The 23,141-nt window shown below is 41.0% G+C and overlaps 1 protein-coding gene across 1 annotated transcript; it reads left to right on the forward strand.

The window, feature by feature from the left end:
• The first annotated feature begins 1,359 nt into the window (after nucleotides 1-1,359).
• On the forward strand, nucleotides 1,360-23,139 carry MAPRE1 (microtubule associated protein RP/EB family member 1). Its single transcript, XM_015566645.1, has 6 exons — nucleotides 1,360-1,484; nucleotides 9,742-9,887; nucleotides 11,848-12,055; nucleotides 14,695-14,816; nucleotides 20,323-20,475; nucleotides 22,861-23,139. Exons 1-6 carry the CDS (start codon nucleotides 1,364-1,366, stop codon nucleotides 22,915-22,917), a joined length of 807 nt encoding a protein of 268 aa, XP_015422131.1. The 5' UTR covers nucleotides 1,360-1,363; the 3' UTR covers nucleotides 22,918-23,139.
• Nucleotides 23,140-23,141: the final 2 nt, after the last annotated feature.

Genomic DNA, 23,141 nt, shown 5'->3' on the forward strand with positions numbered 1-23,141 from the left:
GGAATTAAGCCATTATGGAAAACAGTATGGAGTTTCCTAAAAAAATTAAATATGGAACTGCCATTTGACCCAGTGTTCCCATTTCTAGGAATATATCCGAAGAAATGCGAAATACCAGTCTGAAAGAATGTATGCACCCCTGTGTTCATAGCAGCACAATTTACAATAGCTAAGATCTGGAAACAGCCCAAGTGCCCATCACTAGATGAGTGGAGAAAACGCTGTGGTACATTTATACCATTAAATACTATGCAGCTGTGAAAAAAGAAGAGTCTCTTATCCTTTGAGACAGCATGGAGGGACTTGGAGAGTATCATGCTAAGTGAAATAAGTCAGTCAGAGAAAGACAAGTATCACATGACCTCTCATGTGGAATCTAAGTAACAAAATAAACTGGTGAATGGAGTGGATCCAGGGACATGGAAGCATGGAACAGAGTGGAATCTCAGAGGGAAGGTGGGGGAAAGGTGGAAGGGTGGGAGGTAATCAACTAAGGACCTTGTATGCATGTATGCATGGCCATGGACACAGACAGTGGGGCGGTGAGGGACTGGGGGCGGGGCAGGGACAGGCTGGAGAGGGTCAATGGGGGAAAAAAAGAGGACATATGTAATACTTCAACAATAAAGAATTATTTTTAAAAAATTTTTAAAAAGAGGAATTAATAAAAAGCCCACCATCTGAAGGATACTTCTATAAATATCTATATATACCTATATATATATATAAGAGCCTAAGTGACCATTACAACTGGTCAACTGAACGACTGGTTGACTGGTTGCTATGATGCTCACTGACACCAGGGGGCAGACGCTCAACGCAGGAGCTGTCCTCTGGTCAGTGTGCTTCCACAGCCTACCTCCTGCGGCTGGCCAACTTCCCTTGGTCCCTCCCCCTGGCCAGCTGGCCCCGATTGGCCCCCATTGCCAGCCAGACTGGGGGGGGGACCTCACTTGTGCACGAATTCGTGCACTGGGCCTCTAGTTTTAATATGTTAATGGATAAGCTTGAACTGATGTTTTCTAAATAAAATGTTCTTGTTTGTGCATCAGGCTCCCTTCATAAAACATTTAACTTTCCCTTTACTTAGTGTTTATTGTAGCTTAAAATTTTATACCAATCACGTTAGAATCGAGCCTAAATTTTACGCTGGCTGTTGTTGGGCAAGTCATTTCAGGTCATGTTTCTTCCAGGCTCATGGCTAGAATGCTGGTGTCTCTGATTTAGCCTTTTGGGAAAGAAGGTGAGGCTTAAAAATTGAGAGTTCCCACAAATCTTGTGTGATGTGTAAGGAGGAAATGTTTGCTCTCCCTTGCATGCTTAATAATGCAAACCCTTTTCTTTTCCTCACATGCTATAGAAGATGGCAGTGAACGTATATTCAACGTCAGTCACCAGTGAGAACCTAAGTCGACATGACATGCTGGCCTGGATCAATGAGTCCCTGCAGTTGAATCTGACAAAGGTCGAACAGTTGTGCTCAGGTAAGAGAAATCCACTAGGCCACTTTTCCAGGAAAGCCTGTAAGTCCTTAAGGAATATGCAGGTCTGTATCTGACTGCAAAAGCCACAGGTTCAGGTTTTACGTTAGGGCTGCCCCATTTCTTCTCAGCCCTACCCTGGTATCACTTCTGAAAGAAATGCGCTTAAAAAGAGCACACTTCTGGCTGGCCTGTGAGCCTTCCATCTCCCGCCTTAGAAACTGAATTCAGAGGCCTGCAGCTTAGCCACAAAGTCTCTATTTATGCTCTTTCACATACAGATTTGAAATGTTTTATTTGAGGACAGTAATTATAATTGTTCTAATTAGTTTATCAGTGGCATTTCTTTTTTTTAAAATTTTATTTATTGATTTTAGAGAGAAAGGGAGGGAGGGAAAGGGACAGAGGGAGGGAAGGAAGGGGTGTGGGAGAGGGGGAAGGGGGGGCGGATAAGAGAGAGAAACATTGCATTCATTGGTTGATTCTTGTATGTGCTCTGACTGGGGATCAAACCTGCAACCTTGGCATATTGGTAATTATTTTTCATAAAGGTCTTATCAGTTTCTACTGTCTCTAAAGACTTCTGTCTCATACCCCCCCTTTTTTTTTGCTTAAAAACAGTAGAAATGTATTATTCTGACACTAACTTAGCCAATTAGCCAGGGCCTATCTATGGCATTTCTTATTCCAAGTAGCACAAGACCAAAGTCAGACAAATGCCATTTCAGCCACAATTTTATTGAACTTATATTTAATAAAATTTGGCAAAACATGTTTTGTTTCTGTATATACGAATAATATAACATTTAGAAAACTAGAAGAAGAAAAAAGTGCTGGTAGTTTATTTTTCAGAGAAAGCCTCTGTTCAGATGTTTTACTTTTCTGTGCACTTTTTCTATTTAGCCTTGTATTGTGGATATTCTTTAGTATCATTTACTCTCTTTGTATTAGTTATTTTTAATGACTATAAACTATTGCTTTCTATAGTTATGCTGCAGTTGTTTAATATCTTCCCAATTTTTGGATATTTTAGGTTATTTCTAATTTTCCATTGTGACTATGGCTAGGTTAAGAATCCTTTAGCATAAATCTTATCTCTGTTTATTTCCTCAGTGATTCCTATAAATGGAATTACCAGTTAAAAGGGTATGAACTTTAGGTTCTTGGTAATTATTTTTCATAAAGGTCTTATCAGTTTCTACTGTCTCTAAAGACTTCTGTCTCACACACCCCCATTCTTTTTTTTTTTTTGCTTAAAAACAATAGAAATGTATTATTCTGACACTGTTCTGGAAGCTCAAGTTCAAAATCAGGGTCTCGACAGGGTTAGTTCCTTCTGACTGTCTCATCTTTTGCGAGTTCTGCTGTCTACACCTGATTGTCCTGACATAAGGAATGGGTCAGACATAAGGAATTGTCCTGACATAAGGAATGGATTTACTACAGGATAGGAGGTGAAGTCAAGAATATGCTAGAAGAAAGATGAGATATGTATTCTCTGCTACTTAAATTCTTTTATTATTTGTGGGATAGAGAATTAGAATCTTTAGATTCTCCTAGTAATGAAAGCAATAATTTAATTGAACACTTGTGTTCCAGCGCTATGTAAATGCTTTTTATTTATTTTTATTTTTATTTTAAAGGAAAGACAAAGATTCCAGTCTAAATTGCCCACAGGATAAAGTTTGAACACCTTAGCCTGATAGATAGGGTTTTAAATCTGAGATTTCCAACTTCCTTCTTCTTCTTTTTAAAAAAAATATATTTTATTTATTTTTTACAGAGAGGAAGGGAGAGGGATAGAGAGTTAGAAACATCGATGAGAGAGAAACATCGATCACCTGCCTCCTGCACACCCCCCACTGGGAATGTACCTGCAACCAAGGCACATGCCCTTGACCGGAATCGAACCTGGGACCCCTCAGCTCGCAGGCCGATGTTCTATCCACCGAGCCTAACCGGTCAGGGCTGTAAATGCTTTTTAAATATATCTTCATTTAATTCTTACTATACCTCCATGAGATAGGGATGTTTATTAATCTTATTTTACAGATGAGGAAATGGGTTTAGGGAAATTGAGCAATAAGCCAAGAACAAAATTGAGACTTGAACATTCATTCAAGTGAAGAACCCAGGCTCTTCAACCCCTGTACCCTACTTACTCTAGACCAGCGGTTCTCAACCTGTGGGTCGTGACCCCTTTGGGGGTCGAATGACCCTTTCACAGGGGTTGCCTAAGACCATCGGAAAACACATATATAATTACATACTGTTTGTGTGATTAATCACTATGCTTTAATTATGTTCAATTTGTAACAATGAAAATACATCCTGCATATCAGATATTTACATTACGATTCATAACAGTAGCAAACTTACAGTTATGAAGTAGCAACGAAAATAATTTTATGGTTGGTGGTCACCACAACATGAGGAACTGTATTAAGGGGTCACGGCATTAGGAAGGTTGAGAACCACTGCTCTAGACTTTTCCTTCACTGACCAGTGCCATTTGGATCAATTTAAAATTATTGCTCTCATTTATATGATTTTAAAAAATTAATTCAGCTTTGTACTTCCTTATTTTATAACTGTGTCCTAGTCTTGGTTTCATTAGCTTGTTTTGTTATTTCCTCTGTGAAGCTTAATCTCAGTTTTACAGATGGTCAGAGGAAGCTCCATGTGAAGTTGTTCAGTGAAACACTGGTGCCCGAGAGTCATGCTGATTAAACATGAGTTACTTTGTTAGTCAGAAGTGCAGGTTGTTAGCCTTAAATCTGGACTGCTTTCCCCCCATTTTCTAATAGTTTTCCTCAGTTTTATCACCACATTTCTATTTGAGGCTTTTAAAGCACTTGTTTGACCCGTGATTTATGACTAATGTGTGGATGAGGTCATCTTAGTTTTTATTGGAGCTGGCTTTTTCACCAATTTCCCCCTAAAAGTTACTTCTTTCTGTAAATGTATACCAAAGTATATTCCACGTAGTTAATTAGAAAGTTAGCTCTCTTTTCATGTTTAAATAAGTTGTGCATGTGCTGATCTGGCTCCAGATTTATCTCATTCAGACAGGAAGCTGTCATGATAGGATGAGGCTTAGGTCTGCTCTGAACCATGTGACTTTGGAGTTCCTTAATGTTCTAGTTCCTCTTTTGTAAACTGGGGTAGTAGGACCTTTTGGGCTATTGTGAGGCTCACCTGTAAAAAGAGCTGTTAGATATGGGTTCTTTACTAGACCCTGGGGGTAAGGGTAGACTTTGTTTTACAGGCATGGGGAATGTCCATGGGGCATGGCTCGTTTTGAACCCAGATTTTTCTGACTACACAGCCCGCACTCTTTCTGATGTACACACATTATATCTTTAAAAAAAACATTTGAAAGAGTTAAATGTAGATTATGTATAATTAATTACAATGATATTATCTCATTAAAAATCTGTGACAAGCCTGCCCCGGTGTGGCTCAGTAGTTGAGCATTGAGCTATGAACCAGGAGGTTACAGTTTTAAAAAAAATATATATTTCATTGACTTTTTACAGAGAGGAAGGGAGAAGGATAGAGAGGTAGAAACATTGATGAGAGAGAAACATCGATCAGCTGCCTCCTGCACACCCCCTACTGGGGATGTGCCTGCAACCAAGGTACATGCCCTTGACCGGAATCGAACCTGGGACCCTTCAGTCCGCAGGCTGATGCTCCGTCCACTGAGCCAAACCGGTCAGGGCGGAGGTTACAGTTTGATTCCCCCGTCAGGACACATGCCCAGGTTGTGGGCTCGATCCCCAGTAAGGGGGCATGCAGCCTATCAATGATTTTCTCTCATCATTGATGTTTCTATCTCTCTCCTTTTCCCTCTCCCTTTCTCTGAAATCAATAAAAATATATTTTAAAAAAATTATTTGAAGAATTTCAACTTGCCTGTTGGTTGTTACTTTTCTTGTTCTAGATAAAATGCTTTTCCCCAGTACAAAATGGTAAGTGCAGGACACTTAACTGTGATTTGTAAGCAAACTTTTATTCATTCATACCATTTCTCCTCTTGACAGCTGTGTAGGGCTTCTCTCAGAGTTATGTGGATGGTTGCATTGTGTTTCATGTTAATGCTTAGAAAACCTGGTCTCAGCTTCCAGTCGGAGACCAAACGGGATAAGCTACAGACACTGTTGTGTCCCTGAAGAAGGCCTGCTGCCAGGGGGTTGGAGTCAGAGAAAGTGAGGCTCCTCAGATCCTTGTGTGCTGAGGCCAAAGCAGGATCCCAAGAGTCTTTAACTCTGGTGCCAGTACCTCCTGTTCTTAGCTCTGATGAGAAGAGGATCAAGCAGATTAAAATTCCCTGCCACATAGCGGCTTTAGGAGGTAGGAATAGGTTTTTCTCTTGAGAGAGCCTGTGCTATTAATGTGCTGGCTGCCTGTGAAATGGCTGAGTTTTGTCAGTATTGTGCCCCCCCGCCCCCCAGTGAAATGAGCCTTTGCTTGGCTCTTGTAGTGCGATATGGTGAGGATAACTTTCAGAGACAGAGTTGGTAGGTTGTTCAAGATTCATTACATTCTGTAGTTCCCCTGTTTTGGAAAGCTAGACATCAAGAAAACAAACCTGACTACAGAGAAGGATTTGATGAGTGATTGCTTGTGTCAAAAAGGGATACTGGTTGCCTTTTGTCACCCATTCCCTTTTTCCTCAGGTCTATTCCCATATTCAGGCCCCTCTGCACTTTTCCAGGGGCCCAGTATCGTGCTTTGAACATGTCAAGTGTCCCTGCTGAAGCTGAAAGAGTTCTTGGCTCCCCTCTCTTCTCCTGCCTTCTCCCCTCCAGCCTGGCCTCTCCATTGTTCCTGTGCTGCACAGAATAGGAGAGGTGTTCACATGCTCCCAGGCAAATGCCAGATTACTTTTCCCCCAGCTATAAAACAGCTTGTCAGTCTTGCTCATGAGGGTGTGTTTCCATGTCCTTAACCAGGCCTACCCCTCTTTTTCTCCTCAAGTTGACCCCCTTTTTCAGACACTTTATTTGGGGCCATGATTTCACCATTCTAGTGTCGCAGGCCTGAGAATTGTCTGAGTCTAATTCACAAAGTTCTGTCTGTCTTCTGAAGGGTGTTTTAGATCTAGCCCCTTACCAGCGTGCCCACTGCTGCCACAGTGGCTCCTGACTGGGCACTAGGTTCCCCCTAAGTTCCCCCACCCTCACTTCTCTCTGGTTCTACCACATTAGTCTGCAGCCTTTCTAAGAGACCTTTTTTTTAAAATCTTCACCGGAGGATGGAGATATATATATATATATATAGACCTTTGGAGAGAGATGAAGGGAGCGGGAGAGAGAGAAACATCAGTGTGAGAGAGAAACATTGACCAGTTGCCTCCCAAGCAACCTCCCTTCTGATTATAAGTTATTAAGTCTTTGTTTTTGAAACATTAAGAAAACCATAACCATATTCCACTGTAATGCCACAGGTTAGTGACAGTTACTGTTATCTTTTAGCTGCATTTTTTCTTAATCATGGCTTTTTTTTTTTTAAAAATATATTTTATTGATTTTTTACAGAGAGGAAGGGAGAGAGACGGAGAGAGATAGAGTTAGAAACATAGATGATGAGAGAAACATCGATCAGCTGCCTCCTGCACACCCACCACTGGGGATGTGCCCGCAACCCAGGTACATGCCCTTGACCGGAATCGAACCTGGGACCTTTCAGTCCGCAAGCCGACGCTCTATCCACTGAGCCAAACCGGCGACCCTTTAATACATGGCTTTATTTATTGAGTGCTTATAGGCCAGGCACTTTCCAAAGTGCTTTACATCTATCCCCTGGGAGGCCCGGACTATCGACACCATTTTACACATAGGTAAGGGAAGCAAAGAGAGGTTAAACAACTTGCCCAAGGTTACTCATTTTAGCTGTACTTTCAGTGTTTGCCTATAATTTTTAAATTTAATTGACATAATATATATGGTTTTTATTTTTTTGAATAACTGAAAGTCTCAAAATGGTTTAAAATTTAAAAGGAACAAAAAGATAAAACAGTGATAAGTCTCCCTCTTAACTGGGTCTGCCAGCTTCCCAGTTCCTCTCCCAGAGGAAACCAGTGTTATCAGCTGGGTAGCCAGCCTCTACCAGTGGTTCTCAACCTTCCTAGTGCCGCGACCCTTTAATACAGTTCTTCATGTTGTGGTGACCCCCAACCATAAAATTATTTTCTTTGCTACTTTATAACTGTAATTTTGCTACTGTTATGAATTGTAATGTAAATATCTGATATGCAGGATGTATTTTCATTGTTCGTGACTGACAGGTTGAGAACCGCTGGTGTGTGTGCGAATGTTGTGCACGTTTTCCTCCCTTCCTCACAAATGGTAGCATATTTAATCAGTGTATATTCTGGAGAGTGTACCATATCCATATATCATCAGATGCCATGCTGCTTTCTTTTATGGCTGGAGTACTGTAATTTTCCTTGGATTAGGCCATGTTAATGGACATTTAGTTTGTTTCCAGTCTGTTGGTGTTATAGATTGTTGCAATAACATCTACAAACATGTGTCGTACAGTTTTGTTTCCTTCTTTTAAAATTAAAATAGGATTATTTTTCCTACGTTAATTTTCTTGATGACTTTTAATGTTTGCATTAATGACTCCTCACAGTCCTTTATTTCCACATTAAAAAAATATTTGTTTTTATTGATTTCAGAGAGGAAGGGAGAGGTAGAGAGAGAGATAGTAACATCAATGATGAGAAAAACATCATTGATCGGTTGCCTCCTGCACACCCTGCACTGGGGATGGAACCCACAACCTGGGCATGTGCCCTGACCGGAAATTGAACCATGACCTCCTGGTTGGCAGGTTGAAGCTCAACCACTGAGCCAGGCTGGCTGGGCTATTTCCACACTTTATTCATCCTCTAAGACAGCTGTGGGCAAACTACCGCCCGCGGGCCGGATCTGGGCCCGGATCCGGGTCCGTTTGAAATGAATAAAACTAAAAAAAAGACCGTACCCTTTTATGTAATGATGTTTACTTTGAATTTATATTAGTTCACACAAACACTCCATCCATGCTTTTGTTCCGGGCCTCAGGTCCAGTTTAAGAACCCATTGTGGCCCTTGAGTCAAAAAGTTTGTCCACCCCTGCTCTAAGATGACTCAAGCCTTACCTACTCCCTTAAGCCTGAATACTCTTACATTTGGTAGTCAGCTGTTTCCTGCGTATTTGAGTTAAAACAGTGAGAGTTCTTAACCTGGAGTTTTCTGATTGGGGAGCATCTGTTCTGTGTAGAATGTTAGCTGCTGCTTTCATCTACTTCCCCAAGGGACCCTTGACCCAAAAGGGCTGAGAGCCAGTGCCCTTGATAATATTGCAAGCTTGGGAGCAGGGGCCACACAGTGCCCTCGTTTTGTGTTCTCTGCTTGCCCACAGATCCTGGTAGAGTGGGGCTGTGACAGTTAGTGAGATTTGATAGTTGATGCCATGACACAGCTGGTCCTACCTACCCTCAGCCTGTCCGCATCCTTAAGCCACATTATGTGGGCCTGGTCTGTGGCACATGGTTGGGACAGTGGCCATTTAAGAGGGGTCCTCGTCTAGCCCTGCTTGGGTTGCCAACCTTTGTTATTAAGGCACTGCCTAGAAGGAAAGCCTCTTCTATTGATGAGCACCTGGATTTCTTCCATATATTGGCTTTTGTAAATAATGCTGTAATGAACATAATTAAATTTATTTAGAGATGTGAAAAGCTCAGGAAGACAGACATCTTAGAAACAAATTTTTTAAACCTCAGAACATGGATCTTTGAAATACTTGGGAAATCCCTCCTCCCGCCTGTGAGGATGAGGTTATGTCTTTGGGAAAAATCAGAAAATGTCAACCTCTGTTTCCCTTTTCTCAGTTCTATGCATTCATTAAAAATTTTTTGTTGTTGTTGTTGCAGTGGTCATTTTATTATGTTTCTAATAAAGAGTAGTTTTAAAATGTCATAGAAACATACATTCCTTTTCCCCTCATTGCCTTCCAAGTCCCTTCATCATCTTCCAAGTTGCAAGTGTGTTGAAGAACCCATTAGGCAAAACCACAGTCTTGTTATAGATTTTAAAAATGACTTCGAAGTCAAGTGGTATTGAAGCTTTTGGGTACTGTAGGTCCACTTTACAACTTTTAAAATTGTACCTGGGTTAAGTGGCTTTGGGGTAAAATTTCCCCCTGCTTCTTTAATAATAACATTTAATGACCTATTGCATATTTTATTCTTCTCTTGTTCATTCAGGGGCTGCCTATTGTCAGTTTATGGACATGCTGTTCCCTGGCTCCATTGCCTTGAAGAAAGTGAAATTTCAAGCTAAACTAGAACATGAATACATCCAGAACTTCAAAATATTACAAGCAGGTTTTAAGAGGATGGGTGTTGACAAAGTAGGTAAATTTTATTCTTTCATTTAAGGCTGTTTCTTGACTAGTGATTGTTACTAAGGATACAGCTGCTGGCCCATGACTTTGGACATTTTCTTTTCCCAATTTATATATTTTCCTTTTCTCCAGTTAACATAGAATTTATTGGGAGCTAAGTTTCCCTCTGTCCTCCTACCCCAGTTCCTTTGCTTTGTTCTTTCTTCATAGTGAAGTTAGTAATCACCTATAGGAGTCAACCTGTTTAATCTCTGTTACTGAGATCTAACTCTTTAATATCTGGATTTAATTCTGTAAAGCATAGAGAAGATTCTAGAAATACTTGCTTTGTAAAAGCAGGATACAAGGAAGATCCCTTGTTGGGACATTTCCTCTTGCCCCCAAGGTTATTTGAAGATACCCTCAACCAAGCTTCATTAGGACAAATATTATCTCTGTTTTAGCAGATAATAGATTAGAGTCATGCGCTACATAACAGTGTTTCAGTAAATGAAGAACCACCTATTGACATAACAAAGCTAGGTGAAAAGTCCCTGTCACCTAGTGACATTGCAGCATTGTAGCACAATTCATTAAGTGTTTGTGGTGGTGCTGGTGTAAATAAATCTGCCCTGCCAGTCGTATAAAAGTATAGTATGTAGTACATATAATTATAAACAGTATGTAATCCTTGATAATGATAATAAATGACTATGTTACTGGTTTACGTATTTACTATACTATTTAGTTGTTATTTTAGAGTGTACTCTTTCTATTAAAAAAGCTTGCTGTAAACAGTATGCTGTGTCATGCCTGCAGCAGCTTCATACATCCTGTGTTTACCGCATCTCTTCCATCTCTTGTGCTTGATTTGATCTTGTGAGGTTTTGTATATTTACATTCTGTGCAGGCTCATAGCCTAGGAGCAATAGGCTATACCATATAGCCAAGGTGTGTAGTCAACTGTGTCATCGAGGTTTGTGTAAGCCACACTGTGCTGTTTGCACAGTAATGAAATTGTCTAATGATGCATTTCTCTGAGCGTATCTCCGTGGTTAAATAATGTGTAACTATTGCAAAATTATTAAGCAATTTCTCCCCTCACCCATTAGAGGGGTTTTTCCTTTTAAGCCATTTCTTGGGGAAAATACATTTTTAATAAAGCTTTTAATCACCCCTAATTATTTTGCTTGTGTATCTGGTTTTTGTTTACTTTGAAACCAGTCTTTATTTTAGTTTTGTCTCTGCACTATATAAAATCTGCATGTGTATTGTAAGACCATCATGTAGTTACCAGGCATAGTGTAACTAGGTGCAGCTTATTATATACAGTAATGTATCTTTTTCTTTTTATAGAACTTACATTTTTTTGAATAAGGTTAATTTCTAAAGTAAAAGAGCATGGTGCATTGATCCCCCATGTACCTCAGCAATTATTGACTCACGTCTAGTTTCGTTTCAGCTATACCTCTATCCCATACAAAGTAATTTTATATTTATTTGCTCTGAGGGATGGATATAGTTCAGATTATTACATACATTATTTATAAAAATACCATTGCAACTGGAATCCTTGAACGTAAACTCTGGCTAGCAGTTCAATGACTTGGAATAATATCCGATAACACAGTATTCTTGTACAATAACAAAACTTACAGAATCCTTAAAGTGTGTTTTAATAGAATTGGAATTACTTGAAAAATATACCATTTTGTAGAAATCTGTCCCAGGACTGATTTTGTGTCTTGATGTACTTTTAAGACAATTTTTTAAAATCACAGTTTATTGTAGACACATGTGGCTGCAGTTGAATCTGACAAAGGTCGAGCAGTTGTGCTCAGGGGCTGCCTATTGTCAGTTTATGGACATGCTGTTCCCTGGCTCCATTGCCTTGAAGAAAGTGAAATTTCAAACTAAGCTAGAACATGAATACATCCAGAACTTCAAGATACTACAAGCAGGTTTTAAGAGGATGGTTTCTCTGCAGATAATTCCTGTGGACAGATTAGTAAAAGGAAAGTTTCAGGACAATTTTGAATTCGTTCAGTGGTTCAAGAAGTTTTTTGATGCAAACTATGATGGAAAAGACTATGACCCTGTAGCTGCCAGACAAGGTCAAGAAACTGCCGTGGCTCCCTCCCTTGTTGCTCCAGCTATGAACAAACCGAAGAAACCTCTCAGCACTAGCAGTGCAGGTAAAAAACCATACAGAAATATCAATTCCAAATAATAGTTTTGCAGGTATTTATTCATTCATTCACATTTAACCAGAATTTTTGAGTAGCCATAGCCTTAGGGAGCTTAAGGAACCTAGTCACAGCCATGTGGCAAGACCATGAAATGTGGCATCAGGCTGACCTGGGTTGTTTTCAGGTCTCTGTAACTCTGTGGAGCTACTTGACCTGCCTTAAAGTTTCCTCCTGTATAGAACAGGAATTTGAATATGTGCCCCAGAGAGTTGCTTTTGAGGCCTGGATGAGTTACTGTATGCAGTTTGCCAAGGCTCTTTAATTGTATGGAGTAGATACCCTTCAGGTTAACTCACATAAAAGAGCTTCGAACATAAGGACATTATACAGAGCCCAATAACAGTAAGACCTGAGCTCTGAAGAACTGAAGGAGCTTTCTAGGTCTCTCAGGGACTGTTCTAGGCTCTCTGCATCATTATTCTCTCTGGTGTTAAGCTTCTTGGACATTACTTACAGCTTCCCTGCCCTCCCAAGAAGTTCAGCTATTAAGTGGCTTTGGCTTGCTGTGATGCCAGCAGAATCTGGGAAGCAGGGGTGTTGGTGGGGGGCTGTTTTTTAGAGATCTTCTCTAAACAGTCTTGGCCTGGAGGTTTCCCAAAATGTGTTCGTAGTAGTATATTTATAGATTGTACCTATACTTTGGGGGCAGGGTGGATGTTCTACGGATGCTAATGCCTCCTTTTCAAGAATCTTAGTTAAGGTCCCATTATACCTTGAAAAAGAGGCTGATCCATCTGATAGAAAGAGAAGGACATTGAGTACTTTTAAATTTTTATATGATCTGATATAAATGGGATCACAGAATATGTGTCTTTTGTGTCTGTTTTTTTTAAAAAATATATTTTATTGATTTTTTACAGAGAGGAAGGGAGAGAGATAGAGAGTTGGAAACATCGATGAGAGAGAAACATCGACCAGCTGCCTCCTGCACACCTCCCACTGGGGATGTGCCCGCAACCCAGGTACATGCCCTTGACCGGAATCGAACCTGGGACCTTTCAGTCCGCAGGCCAACGCTCTATCCACTGAGCCAAACCGGTTTCGGCTGGTTTTTTTATTTAACATGTTTTCAACATTTATCTATGTTGTAGCATGTATCAGTACTTTATCCCTTTTAATGGGTGAATAGTATTCCATTGTGTGACTAGACCACATTTTTATTTATTCATCAGTTGATTATTTGTGTTGTTTCCACTAGCTATTATGAATAATGCTGCTATGAACATTCCTATGCAAGTTTCTTTGTAGATATGTTTTTTCATTTCTTTTGGGTATAGATCTGGGAGTATATATTCTTGGAGCATAATTATTGGGTCATATGGTAACTCTGTGTTTAACGTTTTGCAGAAATACCTGTTTTCCAAAGTGGCTGAACCATTTTGCATTCCCATCAGCAGTGTATATGAACGTTCTGATTTCTCCAAGTACTTTTATTTCTTAGCTACTTAGAATGGGGGATTGCATAGGTAACCCTGTGCATTTCATATTTCAGATGTGGCTAACAGGCAAGTGGAGACTTGCATTAAGCATTTAGTCTTCGGGATAAACTTATTGATAAACATACTTGAGATGATACTAGCAATCATCCAGAGGAAATGCCTATTACTCTATGGTTACTGAATAATTTGGGGTGTTAAGACAATCAGATATTTCTAAGCCTGGCATAATGTACAAGCTTTCTAAAATGATTGCTGAATAAATGAATAAAATCATGAACGATACATTTGCCATGAGGTAGCCCAGTCTTGATTATTTTAACTTGTAGATAGGTTGGATCCTTTACTACTTTCTCCTTATCTGCTTTTGGCTAGTACCGCTGAGAGAAGTTTGTAAATCCTGGTCACTGTGCTATTTTTCTCTCCTAACCCATCTAACCACCTTCTAAAAGGTGAGCAAGATATGGGCTTTGAAGTAATTACTTGTAAGAGCAGTCTCTACCACCCCACTCTTGCAGACCAAGGAGTCTGAGGTTCTGAGTTAGGAGGCATCTTACTTTTCAGGTGGGGAACTGTGAGCACAGAGCAACAGCTGGAACTGTGAGCTCACTACTGGCATGAAGTTTGCCTTTGTGCCATGAAGCTGCCCTTCTGGTGGATTTGGTTGGAACTGGATTAAGGTACATCAACTGTGTGTGCCTCTTTCAGATGATCTATTCACCACAGCAACAAAAAGACCTCACAGGAGGACTTACTCCCGGCACAAGAGATTATGCCTAAAATTGGTACTCTGCTACCAGGATAAAAAACCACTTTTGGGGAAACTTGGGGGTATTGTCATACATGCCGGGCTCGCCACATTGGGTCCCTGCATTACTGTGGAGGGAAGTTGGTCACAGCCTCCTCTTGTCATCTGGTGTTTGTTTTTTTTTAATCCTTACTTGAGGATATGTTTATTGATTTTAGAGGGAGGGAGAGAGAGAGAAACATTGATTGGTTGCCTCCCATATGCGCCTCAACTGGGAATTGAACTGGAAACCTTTTGATGTACAGCTGACGCTCCAACCAACTGAGCCACCTGGCCAGGGCTGGCGGGTTCTTTTTGGTTTTGAAATTTTGCTCTTCAAAAAACCTCTGATCTTCTCTCAGCTCCACAGAGGCCCATTGCGACACACAGAACTACTGCAACCCCTAAGGCTGGCCCCGGTGTGGTGCGAAAGAATCCTGGTGTGGGCAATGGGGACGACGAAGCAGCTGAACTGATGCAGCAGGTAGGCCCCTCCTGTATCCCAGACTGGAGTCATGTTGGTGGAAAGGACACTGGCTGCACTGACCAGAAAAGGCTTGTTCGTGTTCTTGTAGGAAGACCTACTTTGTCTGCTTACTGAAACAGTCATCGTCATGACATGTGTGAGCCTGTCAGGTGCTATGTGGGGAGCAGGGTGAGTGTGGAGGTAGAAGCGGGGTGTCAGGCGTTTCTGAGAGCTGTTAGTGTGACAGAAACTGATGTCTTCGTTTGGAAACCCACCTATACAGTAACCCTGTTGAATGTCTCTGGAATGCTGTTAGGATTCTGTGGGATTCAGAGTATCTTGAATTTTTTGCTCTGGAAATGATAAAGGAGACTTTCTTTCTGAGTAATATTTAAAAAAGGATTTTACAGTTTCTTTGCTGTAATCCAAGTTGAGAGTAGAACTGATATGAAAAGCCTATTCTTCTGGTCTTCATAGGTCAGTGGTTTGAAATGTCTTCTTTAGGATTAATTAATATCCTGAAGATACATGTCAGGTCTATGGATCAGAACAAATTTAGATTTTTAAACATTTTCTCACTAATCCTGGTAGTTATTTTGTTTGTTTGCTTTTGAATGATTCTCTTGATTAACCCCAGTTTTAAAATTGCGATGCTTTGTTATCTTAGTGAGTTTGAGATTGGACTCTTCTACTTTCCCAAAAGCCACGTCCTAAATCCTGGGGGTCACAACTTCGTTTTAATCCTGACCCAGTCCCTGCATCTAGGAAACCAGGACAGAAAAGCCTGCCCAAAGGTCACGTTTTTTTAATTTATTCTCTAATTTGCATGTGGCTCATGGTCCTGGGTGCCTGAGGAGTGTCGAGGTGACTGGGTCACCAGCCCCATTAGTGTGGCTGCTTTGAGCAGCCTCTGGGTGCTGTCAGTGAAGTGTAGAAGTTCTGGAGACTAAGGAGACTTCCTGTAACTGTCGGTTTTCAGGCCTGGATGTACACAGGAAGCAGTGTCAGGAAAACAGAGTGAGGGTTGTTAGTGGTGAGACCGGGTGACCAGCACAGGGCTGATCTTGAACCCTCAGGAGAAGAGGCAGAGGCTCAGCTGGTGTCCTGTGTGAGGGAGCACAGGCTTTGGGATGCGTAGATTTGAGGACTATCCTGGCTCTGCCACTTGGAGCACGTCAGTTAATCTGTCTGAACTTACTGCCTCCTGTGAAGTGGGCTCATCATACTTTGCTCATGGTAGTTGAGTGGATTACGTGAGCTGATGTTATGGCAAGTGCCTGGAATGGTGTTGGGATAAATAGGGTAATGGCAGTTGTGGTTATTATGGTTCCTGTGCGTTGTCTTGATACAGTGAGATAGGTCTTGAAGTTTTTCTTAAAAGTTCACAGGAATAAAATATTTTGCGTATGAAATAAGTACACAAGTGTTAATACCCTGTATGGAACACTCGAACATTAATAGCAAAACCAAAAATAGCTCATACTTTTAGAGTTCGTATGCCATTATGTTATTAGCACTTTAATTTCACTTTTACATTAGCCCTATGAGGGTTACAGATAAGGATAGTGTGGCTCGGGGAGGTTAAGCAACTTGAGCTGGGATTTGAACCCAGCTCATACGCGGCTGGTTCAACCCTGTCTCAGAAATATTTTGGTCTGCACAGGGTTGTGTTTTTTTTATACATATTTTTTATTGATTTCAGAGAGGAAAGGAGAGGGAGAGAGAGAGAGAAACATCAATGATGAGAGAGAATCATTGATTGGCCGCCTCCTGCACGATCCCCACTAGGGATGGAGCCTGCAACCTAGGCATGTGCCCTTGACTGGAATTGAACAGGGGACCCTTCAGTCCGCAAACCATTGAGCCAAACCAGCTAGGGCTGCAGAGGGTTGTAATTTAAAATTTTTTTTTTTAATATGAACGATTTTAGCTTCTCTCCAGGTTGCCAAAGGCTTTCCCCACATCCTGTTACTCCCTTGTTACATGATCTTTCTGGCCCCTGAAAATATTTGAATTTGTGGCCCTAACAAAGGTGTGGAGGTCTGGGGTTATGGCCAATAGGAGAAGTAGAGCCAGATGAGTTTGTTAGGATTAGAGAAGAGTATATTCTATACAGATTACCTTCCAGTGTTCATATCATTGGGAGATCTGCAGGAATTCCACATTCTTAAGTCATTCTGGAGAAATTTACCTTTATTTGATTTTATTCCAGAGCAACACTTTTCAATAGAAACAGAATGTGAACCAGAAATGTGAGGCACATAATAATTTGAAATTTTTAATAGCCACATTAAAAAAAAGTAAAAAGAAACAAGGTTAAATTAACTCTAATAACACATTACCCCATATATCCAAAATATCATTCTGACATAATCGATATAAATAATTATATTTATATAATTATGAGATGTTTTACATTTGAAAGCCCACATTTCAAGGGCTCAGATAGCCACATGTGGCTCATAGCTGCCAAATGGGCCAGTGCAAGTTCTAAGCATTCTTTTTGGGGCTTCTTAGATTATAGCTCTTACTTTACTACAAGAGAATGTTCTAAGAGTGACCTTGATTAGTAGCCACAGATTTTTAATAACCTCACAAAGAAGCATTTAGAGGAGTGCCAAGTGACATAGTGTGTACTTACTGTTTCTTGTGGAATTGTAGTTACTGAGTGATAGTGAGGAGGAATGCTGATTTGGTCTTATAGGTGGGTCCCAGAAGGCTGGGTTCTGGTGCCCTGGATGATGTGTAGGCCAGAGAAGGTTTAATGATTTGTGAGGGAGGCACTAGTGAAATATGAGCTAGCATACCTTTTTAAGGTATTCTGGTTTTCCTTTCCTTCTTGGTCAATAACGTGATTAGAAGGCCTCTTCCCAGCTTTTGGATCTTGCAACTGAAGATCCAAGGCAGCTTCCCATTGCTGGGATTGGTCAAATCTTGCCCTTTTATTCCTTTATGTATTGCACATTGGGGCTGATAGTTTAAGGCAGCGGTTCTCAACCTGTGGGTCGCGACCCCCTTGGGGGTCGAACGACCCTTTCACAGGGGCCGCCTAAGACCATCGGAAAACACATATATAATTACATATTGTTTTTGTGATTAATCACTATGCTTTAATTATGTTCAATTTGTAACAATGAAAATACATCCTGCATATCAGATATTTACATTGCGATTCATAACAGTAGCAAAATTACAGTTATGAAGTAGCAATGAAAATAATTTTATGGTTGGGGTCACCACAACATGAAGAACTGTATAAAGGGTCGCGGCATTAGAAAGGTTGAGAACCACCGGTTTAAGGAAAGGCAACTGGCAGCAGTTAAAAGCAGGGGTGGGGAGAATTTGGGGAAATGGAAAATTTAGTTTGTTTTTTGTTTTTGTTTATGTTTTTTTGGACAATTTAGTGTTGCTGGCTACTGGGTAATGGTAGTACTTTATTGAAACTTTCATTTATTTTAAAAAGTGATTTCTGTGGTTGATAAAGGTATTTCTTGATTCTTCTGATGTGGTCTGTTCAGGCCTTTTATGATGAACATTAACATTAAGTCTTTGATAGCCCTAGCCACTTTGATTCAGTGGATAGAGCGTCGGCCTGCAGACTGAAGGGTCCCAGATTTGATTCCAGTCAAGGGCATAGGCCCAGGTTGTGGGCTTGATCCCCAGGAGGGGGCGTGCAGGAGGCAGCCAATCAATGATTCTCTCTCATCGTTGATGTTTCTCTCTCTCTCTCTCTCTCCTTCTCCCTTCCTCTCTGAAATTAAAAAGAAGTCTTTGATAGAATGGTCTTGCTGGTTCTAGTCACCTGCTCCACATCTCTGGATGGTTCTTGACTGCAGGTTCTGAAGGGGAAACTAGACAGGGGCAGTACTGATCCCTCTGGTTGTGTCTGGCTTCTTCAACAGGCTATAGGGAAGCTAGCTCAGCTGTTCACTTCAGTTTTTGCAGCTATGAGTTCAGACTAGATTTCTACAGTGCCTTCTGGCTCTCAGACTCCCTGCTACCCAAATTGTTCCCATCTGCTTTACCTTTGATTTCCTGGCTTGGTTTTCCATGTGCCCCTAGCCCAGGGGTGGGCAAACTTTTTGACTCGAGGGCCACAATGGGTTCTTAAACTGGACCGGAGGGCTGGAACAAAAGCATGGATGGAGTGTTTGTGTGAACTAATATAAATTCAAAGTAAACATCATTACATAAAAGGGTATGGTCTTTTTTTTTTTTTTTTAGTTTTATTCATTTCAAACAGGCCGGATCTGCGGCGCGGGCCGTAGTTTGCCCACGGCTGCTAGCCTATAAGTTCCATGAGGATTTTATGCTGCACATTATGCCTTGTAATTTACATGTAGTGAGAGTTAAAGTGAATTCACATGTCATAGATTCAAATATACTGTAATGAAGATGCACCATGCTTAAAATACATACAGGACCGGGAGAATTGTTACAACTTTTATTACTCTTGGCTAGTTAAGAGTCCCGGCCTAAGCACCGAGATTTATTTCTTTATTGTCCCTTTGTGGGAATGAGAGCCCCTCAGTGGAGCTCCTAGAAGCTCCTGCTGCATGTATGGTGAGCAGATGAGATGCTCAGTGGAGGGATCTAGCAGTGGAATGTGTTGGGGTCTGTTCCCTACCTCCGCTGTCTTCTCTCCCTTTTCAGACTCTTCAGAGACAGAGAGGTGCTAGGACATTCTCCACAGAAGATGTTTCTCTTCTGAGTTAAGGACCTCCCTCCCCACCCCCCGCCCCTCTTGCTTCCCCCAATATACAGGAGGAGTGGAAGGGAAAAACCATTGAGTTTTCTGTGCCCAGGCCTCCTCAGTCCTAGCTGTCTTTGGCTAGTATTAGTCATCTTTAACTGGAACCTCCTGGCTCGCCATTTCTACCCTGTCCTCTGGACCAGACCCTCTGTTTCCATTGACCTCCACATGCAAAAATATATGAACTTGATGGACCAATGGTAAGAACTCAAATTATGATTGAGTCCTGCTGGACTGGATTTGGCTTCTATGTTTGTCTCAGGCTCCTGGATCTTTTCTCAATCCCTTAGAAGTTCTTGAATGTTCATGGCGTTGTCTGCCCTTTTGTGAGAATTATTATATTTAAGGTGGCCATGAACAAGCCCATGTTATTTATTTATTTTAAATATATTTTTATTTTATTTCAGAGAGGAAGGAAGAGGGAGAGAGACATAGAAACATCCATGATGAGAGAGAATCATTGATTGGCTGCCTCCTGCAAGTCCCCCACTGGGGATCGAGCCCACAACCCGGGCATGTGCCCTTGACCGGAATCAAACCTGGAACCTTTCATTTCACAGGCCGACGCTCTATCCACTGAGCCAAACCAGCTAGGGCAAGCCCATGTTATTTATCTGGGGCTGGAGAAAATTGATACTAAACTAAAATGGGTTTTTGTCCATGTTAGAGAATTTGATGAAAGACCACATCTCCTTGTGGGTTAGATGTTTGTCTGATATGTTATTGGTACATGAATGCCAAGTTTCTCACCCTTTTTAATGTCTTGTGCAGGTCAACGTATTGAAACTTACTGTCGAAGACTTGGAGAAAGAAAGAGATTTCTACTTTGGAAAGCTAAGGAACATTGAATTGATTTGCCAGGAGAACGAGGGGGAAAACAACCCTGTATTGCAGAGGATTGTGGACATTCTCTATGCCACAGATGTACGTTTTGACATGAGGATATTTGCCATTTTGCCACCTAAGGGAAAATGAATTTTATCTGGTTGGTTTTGGCAAACTCAGTGCTGATGCTTGTCGAGTTCCAGCATAGCATTCACAAAGGACTTCATCTTTGACTCTTCAAAGTCAGCCAGAGGGCACTTCTGCCAGCTTCAGCCTTTGCCTTGAGGTCTGTGAGCCCTTGAGGCAGGAATAGGAAGTAGGTGGCTGGTTTGCCCTGCTTCTGTAGTTTGTGGCTACAGATAGGTGATGAGTGCCACAAAATGATCATGCTGCACCATCCCCTTTCCACACCCTGCAGCCTAGAACCCTCAGCCTGAGTTGTTGCCTCCATTTTATCATGGCCCCTCGAATGCTCTGGAGAACCAGGCACATGGCTCCTTTTTTATGTGCTGCCCACAGCTGTCAGAGTGTACCTTTGCTCCTCCCTCCCAAGAGTGTGTCTGATTCCCATTTTCTCAAAGTGCTTTGTGGTCAGATTTATTGGGAATCCATGTGTTTACACAGCCAAATCTGATTGTGTGTGTGTGTGCGTGTGTATCTATATATATCTGTGTATATAGATGTTGATATGTATATATATATATTTTTTAAAAAAATACATTTTATTGATTTTTTACAGAGAGGAAGGGAGAGAGAGAGAGAGTTAGAAACATCGATGAGAGAGAAACATCCATCAGCTGCGTCCTGCACACCTCCCACTGTGGATGTGCCCACAACCAAGGTACATTCCCTTGACTGGAATCAAACCTGGGACCTTTCAATCCGCAGGCTGACGCTCTATCCATTGAGCCAAACCAGCTAGAGCTAACCAAAGATCTTATATGCATACTAGAGGCCTGCGGGGATCGGGCTGAAAACCAGCCCAGTGCACACCTGTACGGCTCCCACTGGGGATTGAGCCCACAACCCGGGCATGTGCCCCGACTGGGAATTGAACCATGACCTCCTGGTTCATTGGTCTACGCTCAACCACTGAGCTATGTTGTCTGGCTGAATCTGCTGATAATTAATCATTACATTAGCTGACCAGGGAAGACTGATTTTTCCTCGATTTAGGATTTGGTATCTTGCTGTATTTACTGTTTAGTGGCTATATTGTAATTTTTCTGCATTCCTAGCAAGGTCTATAGTATATGTCTAAGTACTTTGTAGTATATATGTAGTATACAGATAAAAGGTACATGTTGTTATTAATACTGTTCTCCAAACATATCAAGTAAACTTGAGGGATTAAAACAACTGAAAAGTGAATAATTTGTTAAATAAATTCTTATTTTAGGCTTGCTCTGTGCCAGATAACAAAAACAAAGATGATGAGGATATAGGGGTTCTTGTTCTAGTCTGAGTATTATTTTATTTATTTTTTTGAGTATTATTTTACTTGAGTCATATCTTAAGTAAATTCAGTCATAGAGATTTGTTTAAAAAAAAATAAGATGATGGTTGAAGGGAAGTGTAATTTTTATGTTATTGTAGCTATTAGTATATGCCAGAATACCCTAGAGCTGGTATGAGGTGGGAGCCCCAAATCTGATTTCCCATGATACTAGTGTTGGGTCAGACATGTTTATGTGTAAACACAACACCCACAACACTCCTAAATAGCAGGCATGGTTCCTAAATGCTGTCAAAGGAATGATAAAGGAAAAGCTGCCTATAGTATAGGCAGTTTATTCAGAGGAGATGGTAGAACTGAAATTTATGATGACCTTAGGGATTGTTGAGGGTAACTTGTTTTTTTTTTTTTTAATTGATTTCACAAAGAAGAAGGCGGGGGGCGGGGGTGGGGGGAGAGAAGCATCAATTATGAGAGAGAATCACGAGTCAGCTGCCTCCTGCACACCCCAATCAGCTGCCTCCTGCACACTCCCTACCGGGGATCAATCCCATAACTAGGCATGTGCCCTGACCAGGAATCAACCATGACCTGGGTTGACAACCACGGAGCCATACTTTTTTTTTTTTAAAGAATCTTATTGAAGTAGAATTGACATAATGATGATGTGAAGTCATCACTATAATCAGGCCACCAGCCGGGCTAACTTTTTTTTTTAAAGAATCTTACTGAAGTAGAATTGACATAATGAACTGCACATATTTAAGTACAACTTGATGATGTGAAGTCATCACTATAATCAGGCCAATGTATACACGTCCATTACCATTTGATTGTGCTCAGTGTTTGTATTTTGTGAGATGTGATTCATCTGCCTAAGGAATAAAATAGGGGTACCCTGGCCTTATGCCATTAAATACCAAGTGTGTGGTAGAGGCAGGACTCTAAATTTGAGGAAAGTGAACCCACATTAGAAGCTGATCATTTACTGTTGAGTAATAGCTTTCCATCTCATTTTCCTATTTTAGGAAGGCTTTGTGATACCTGATGAAGGGGGCCCACAGGAGGAACAAGAAGAGTATTAACAGCTTGGACCAGCAGAGCAACATCCGAATTCTTCACTCCAAATCATGTGCTTAACTGTAAAATACTCCCTTTTATTATTTTTAGAGGACTCACTGGTTTCTTTCCATAAACAAAAAGTACCTCTTCTTAAAGTGCACTTTGCAGAAGTTTCACTCTTTTTTCAACAAGTTTGAGTTAGGAGCTTTTACTTTGTAGCAGAGCAGTATTAACATCTAGTTGGTAT

Source organism: Myotis davidii, unplaced genomic scaffold (genome assembly GCF_000327345.1).
Source record: "Myotis davidii unplaced genomic scaffold, ASM32734v1 scaffold562, whole genome shotgun sequence".
NCBI classification, from domain to species: Eukaryota; Metazoa; Chordata; class Mammalia; order Chiroptera; family Vespertilionidae; genus Myotis; species Myotis davidii.

Bases quoted from the DNA above. Each gene is read 5' to 3' on its own strand.
- MAPRE1 (XM_015566645.1), top strand. From the start codon at position 1,364: ATGGCAGTGAACGTATATTCAACGTCAGTCACCAGTGAGAACCTAAGT. The intron at 1,485-9,741 runs GTAAGAGAAATC...TTGTTCATTCAG, and splicing joins GGTCGAACAGTTGTGCTCAG to GGGCTGCCTATTGTCAGTTT. The intron at 20,476-22,860 runs GTACGTTTTGAC...TTCCTATTTTAG, and splicing joins ACATTCTCTATGCCACAGAT to GAAGGCTTTGTGATACCTGA.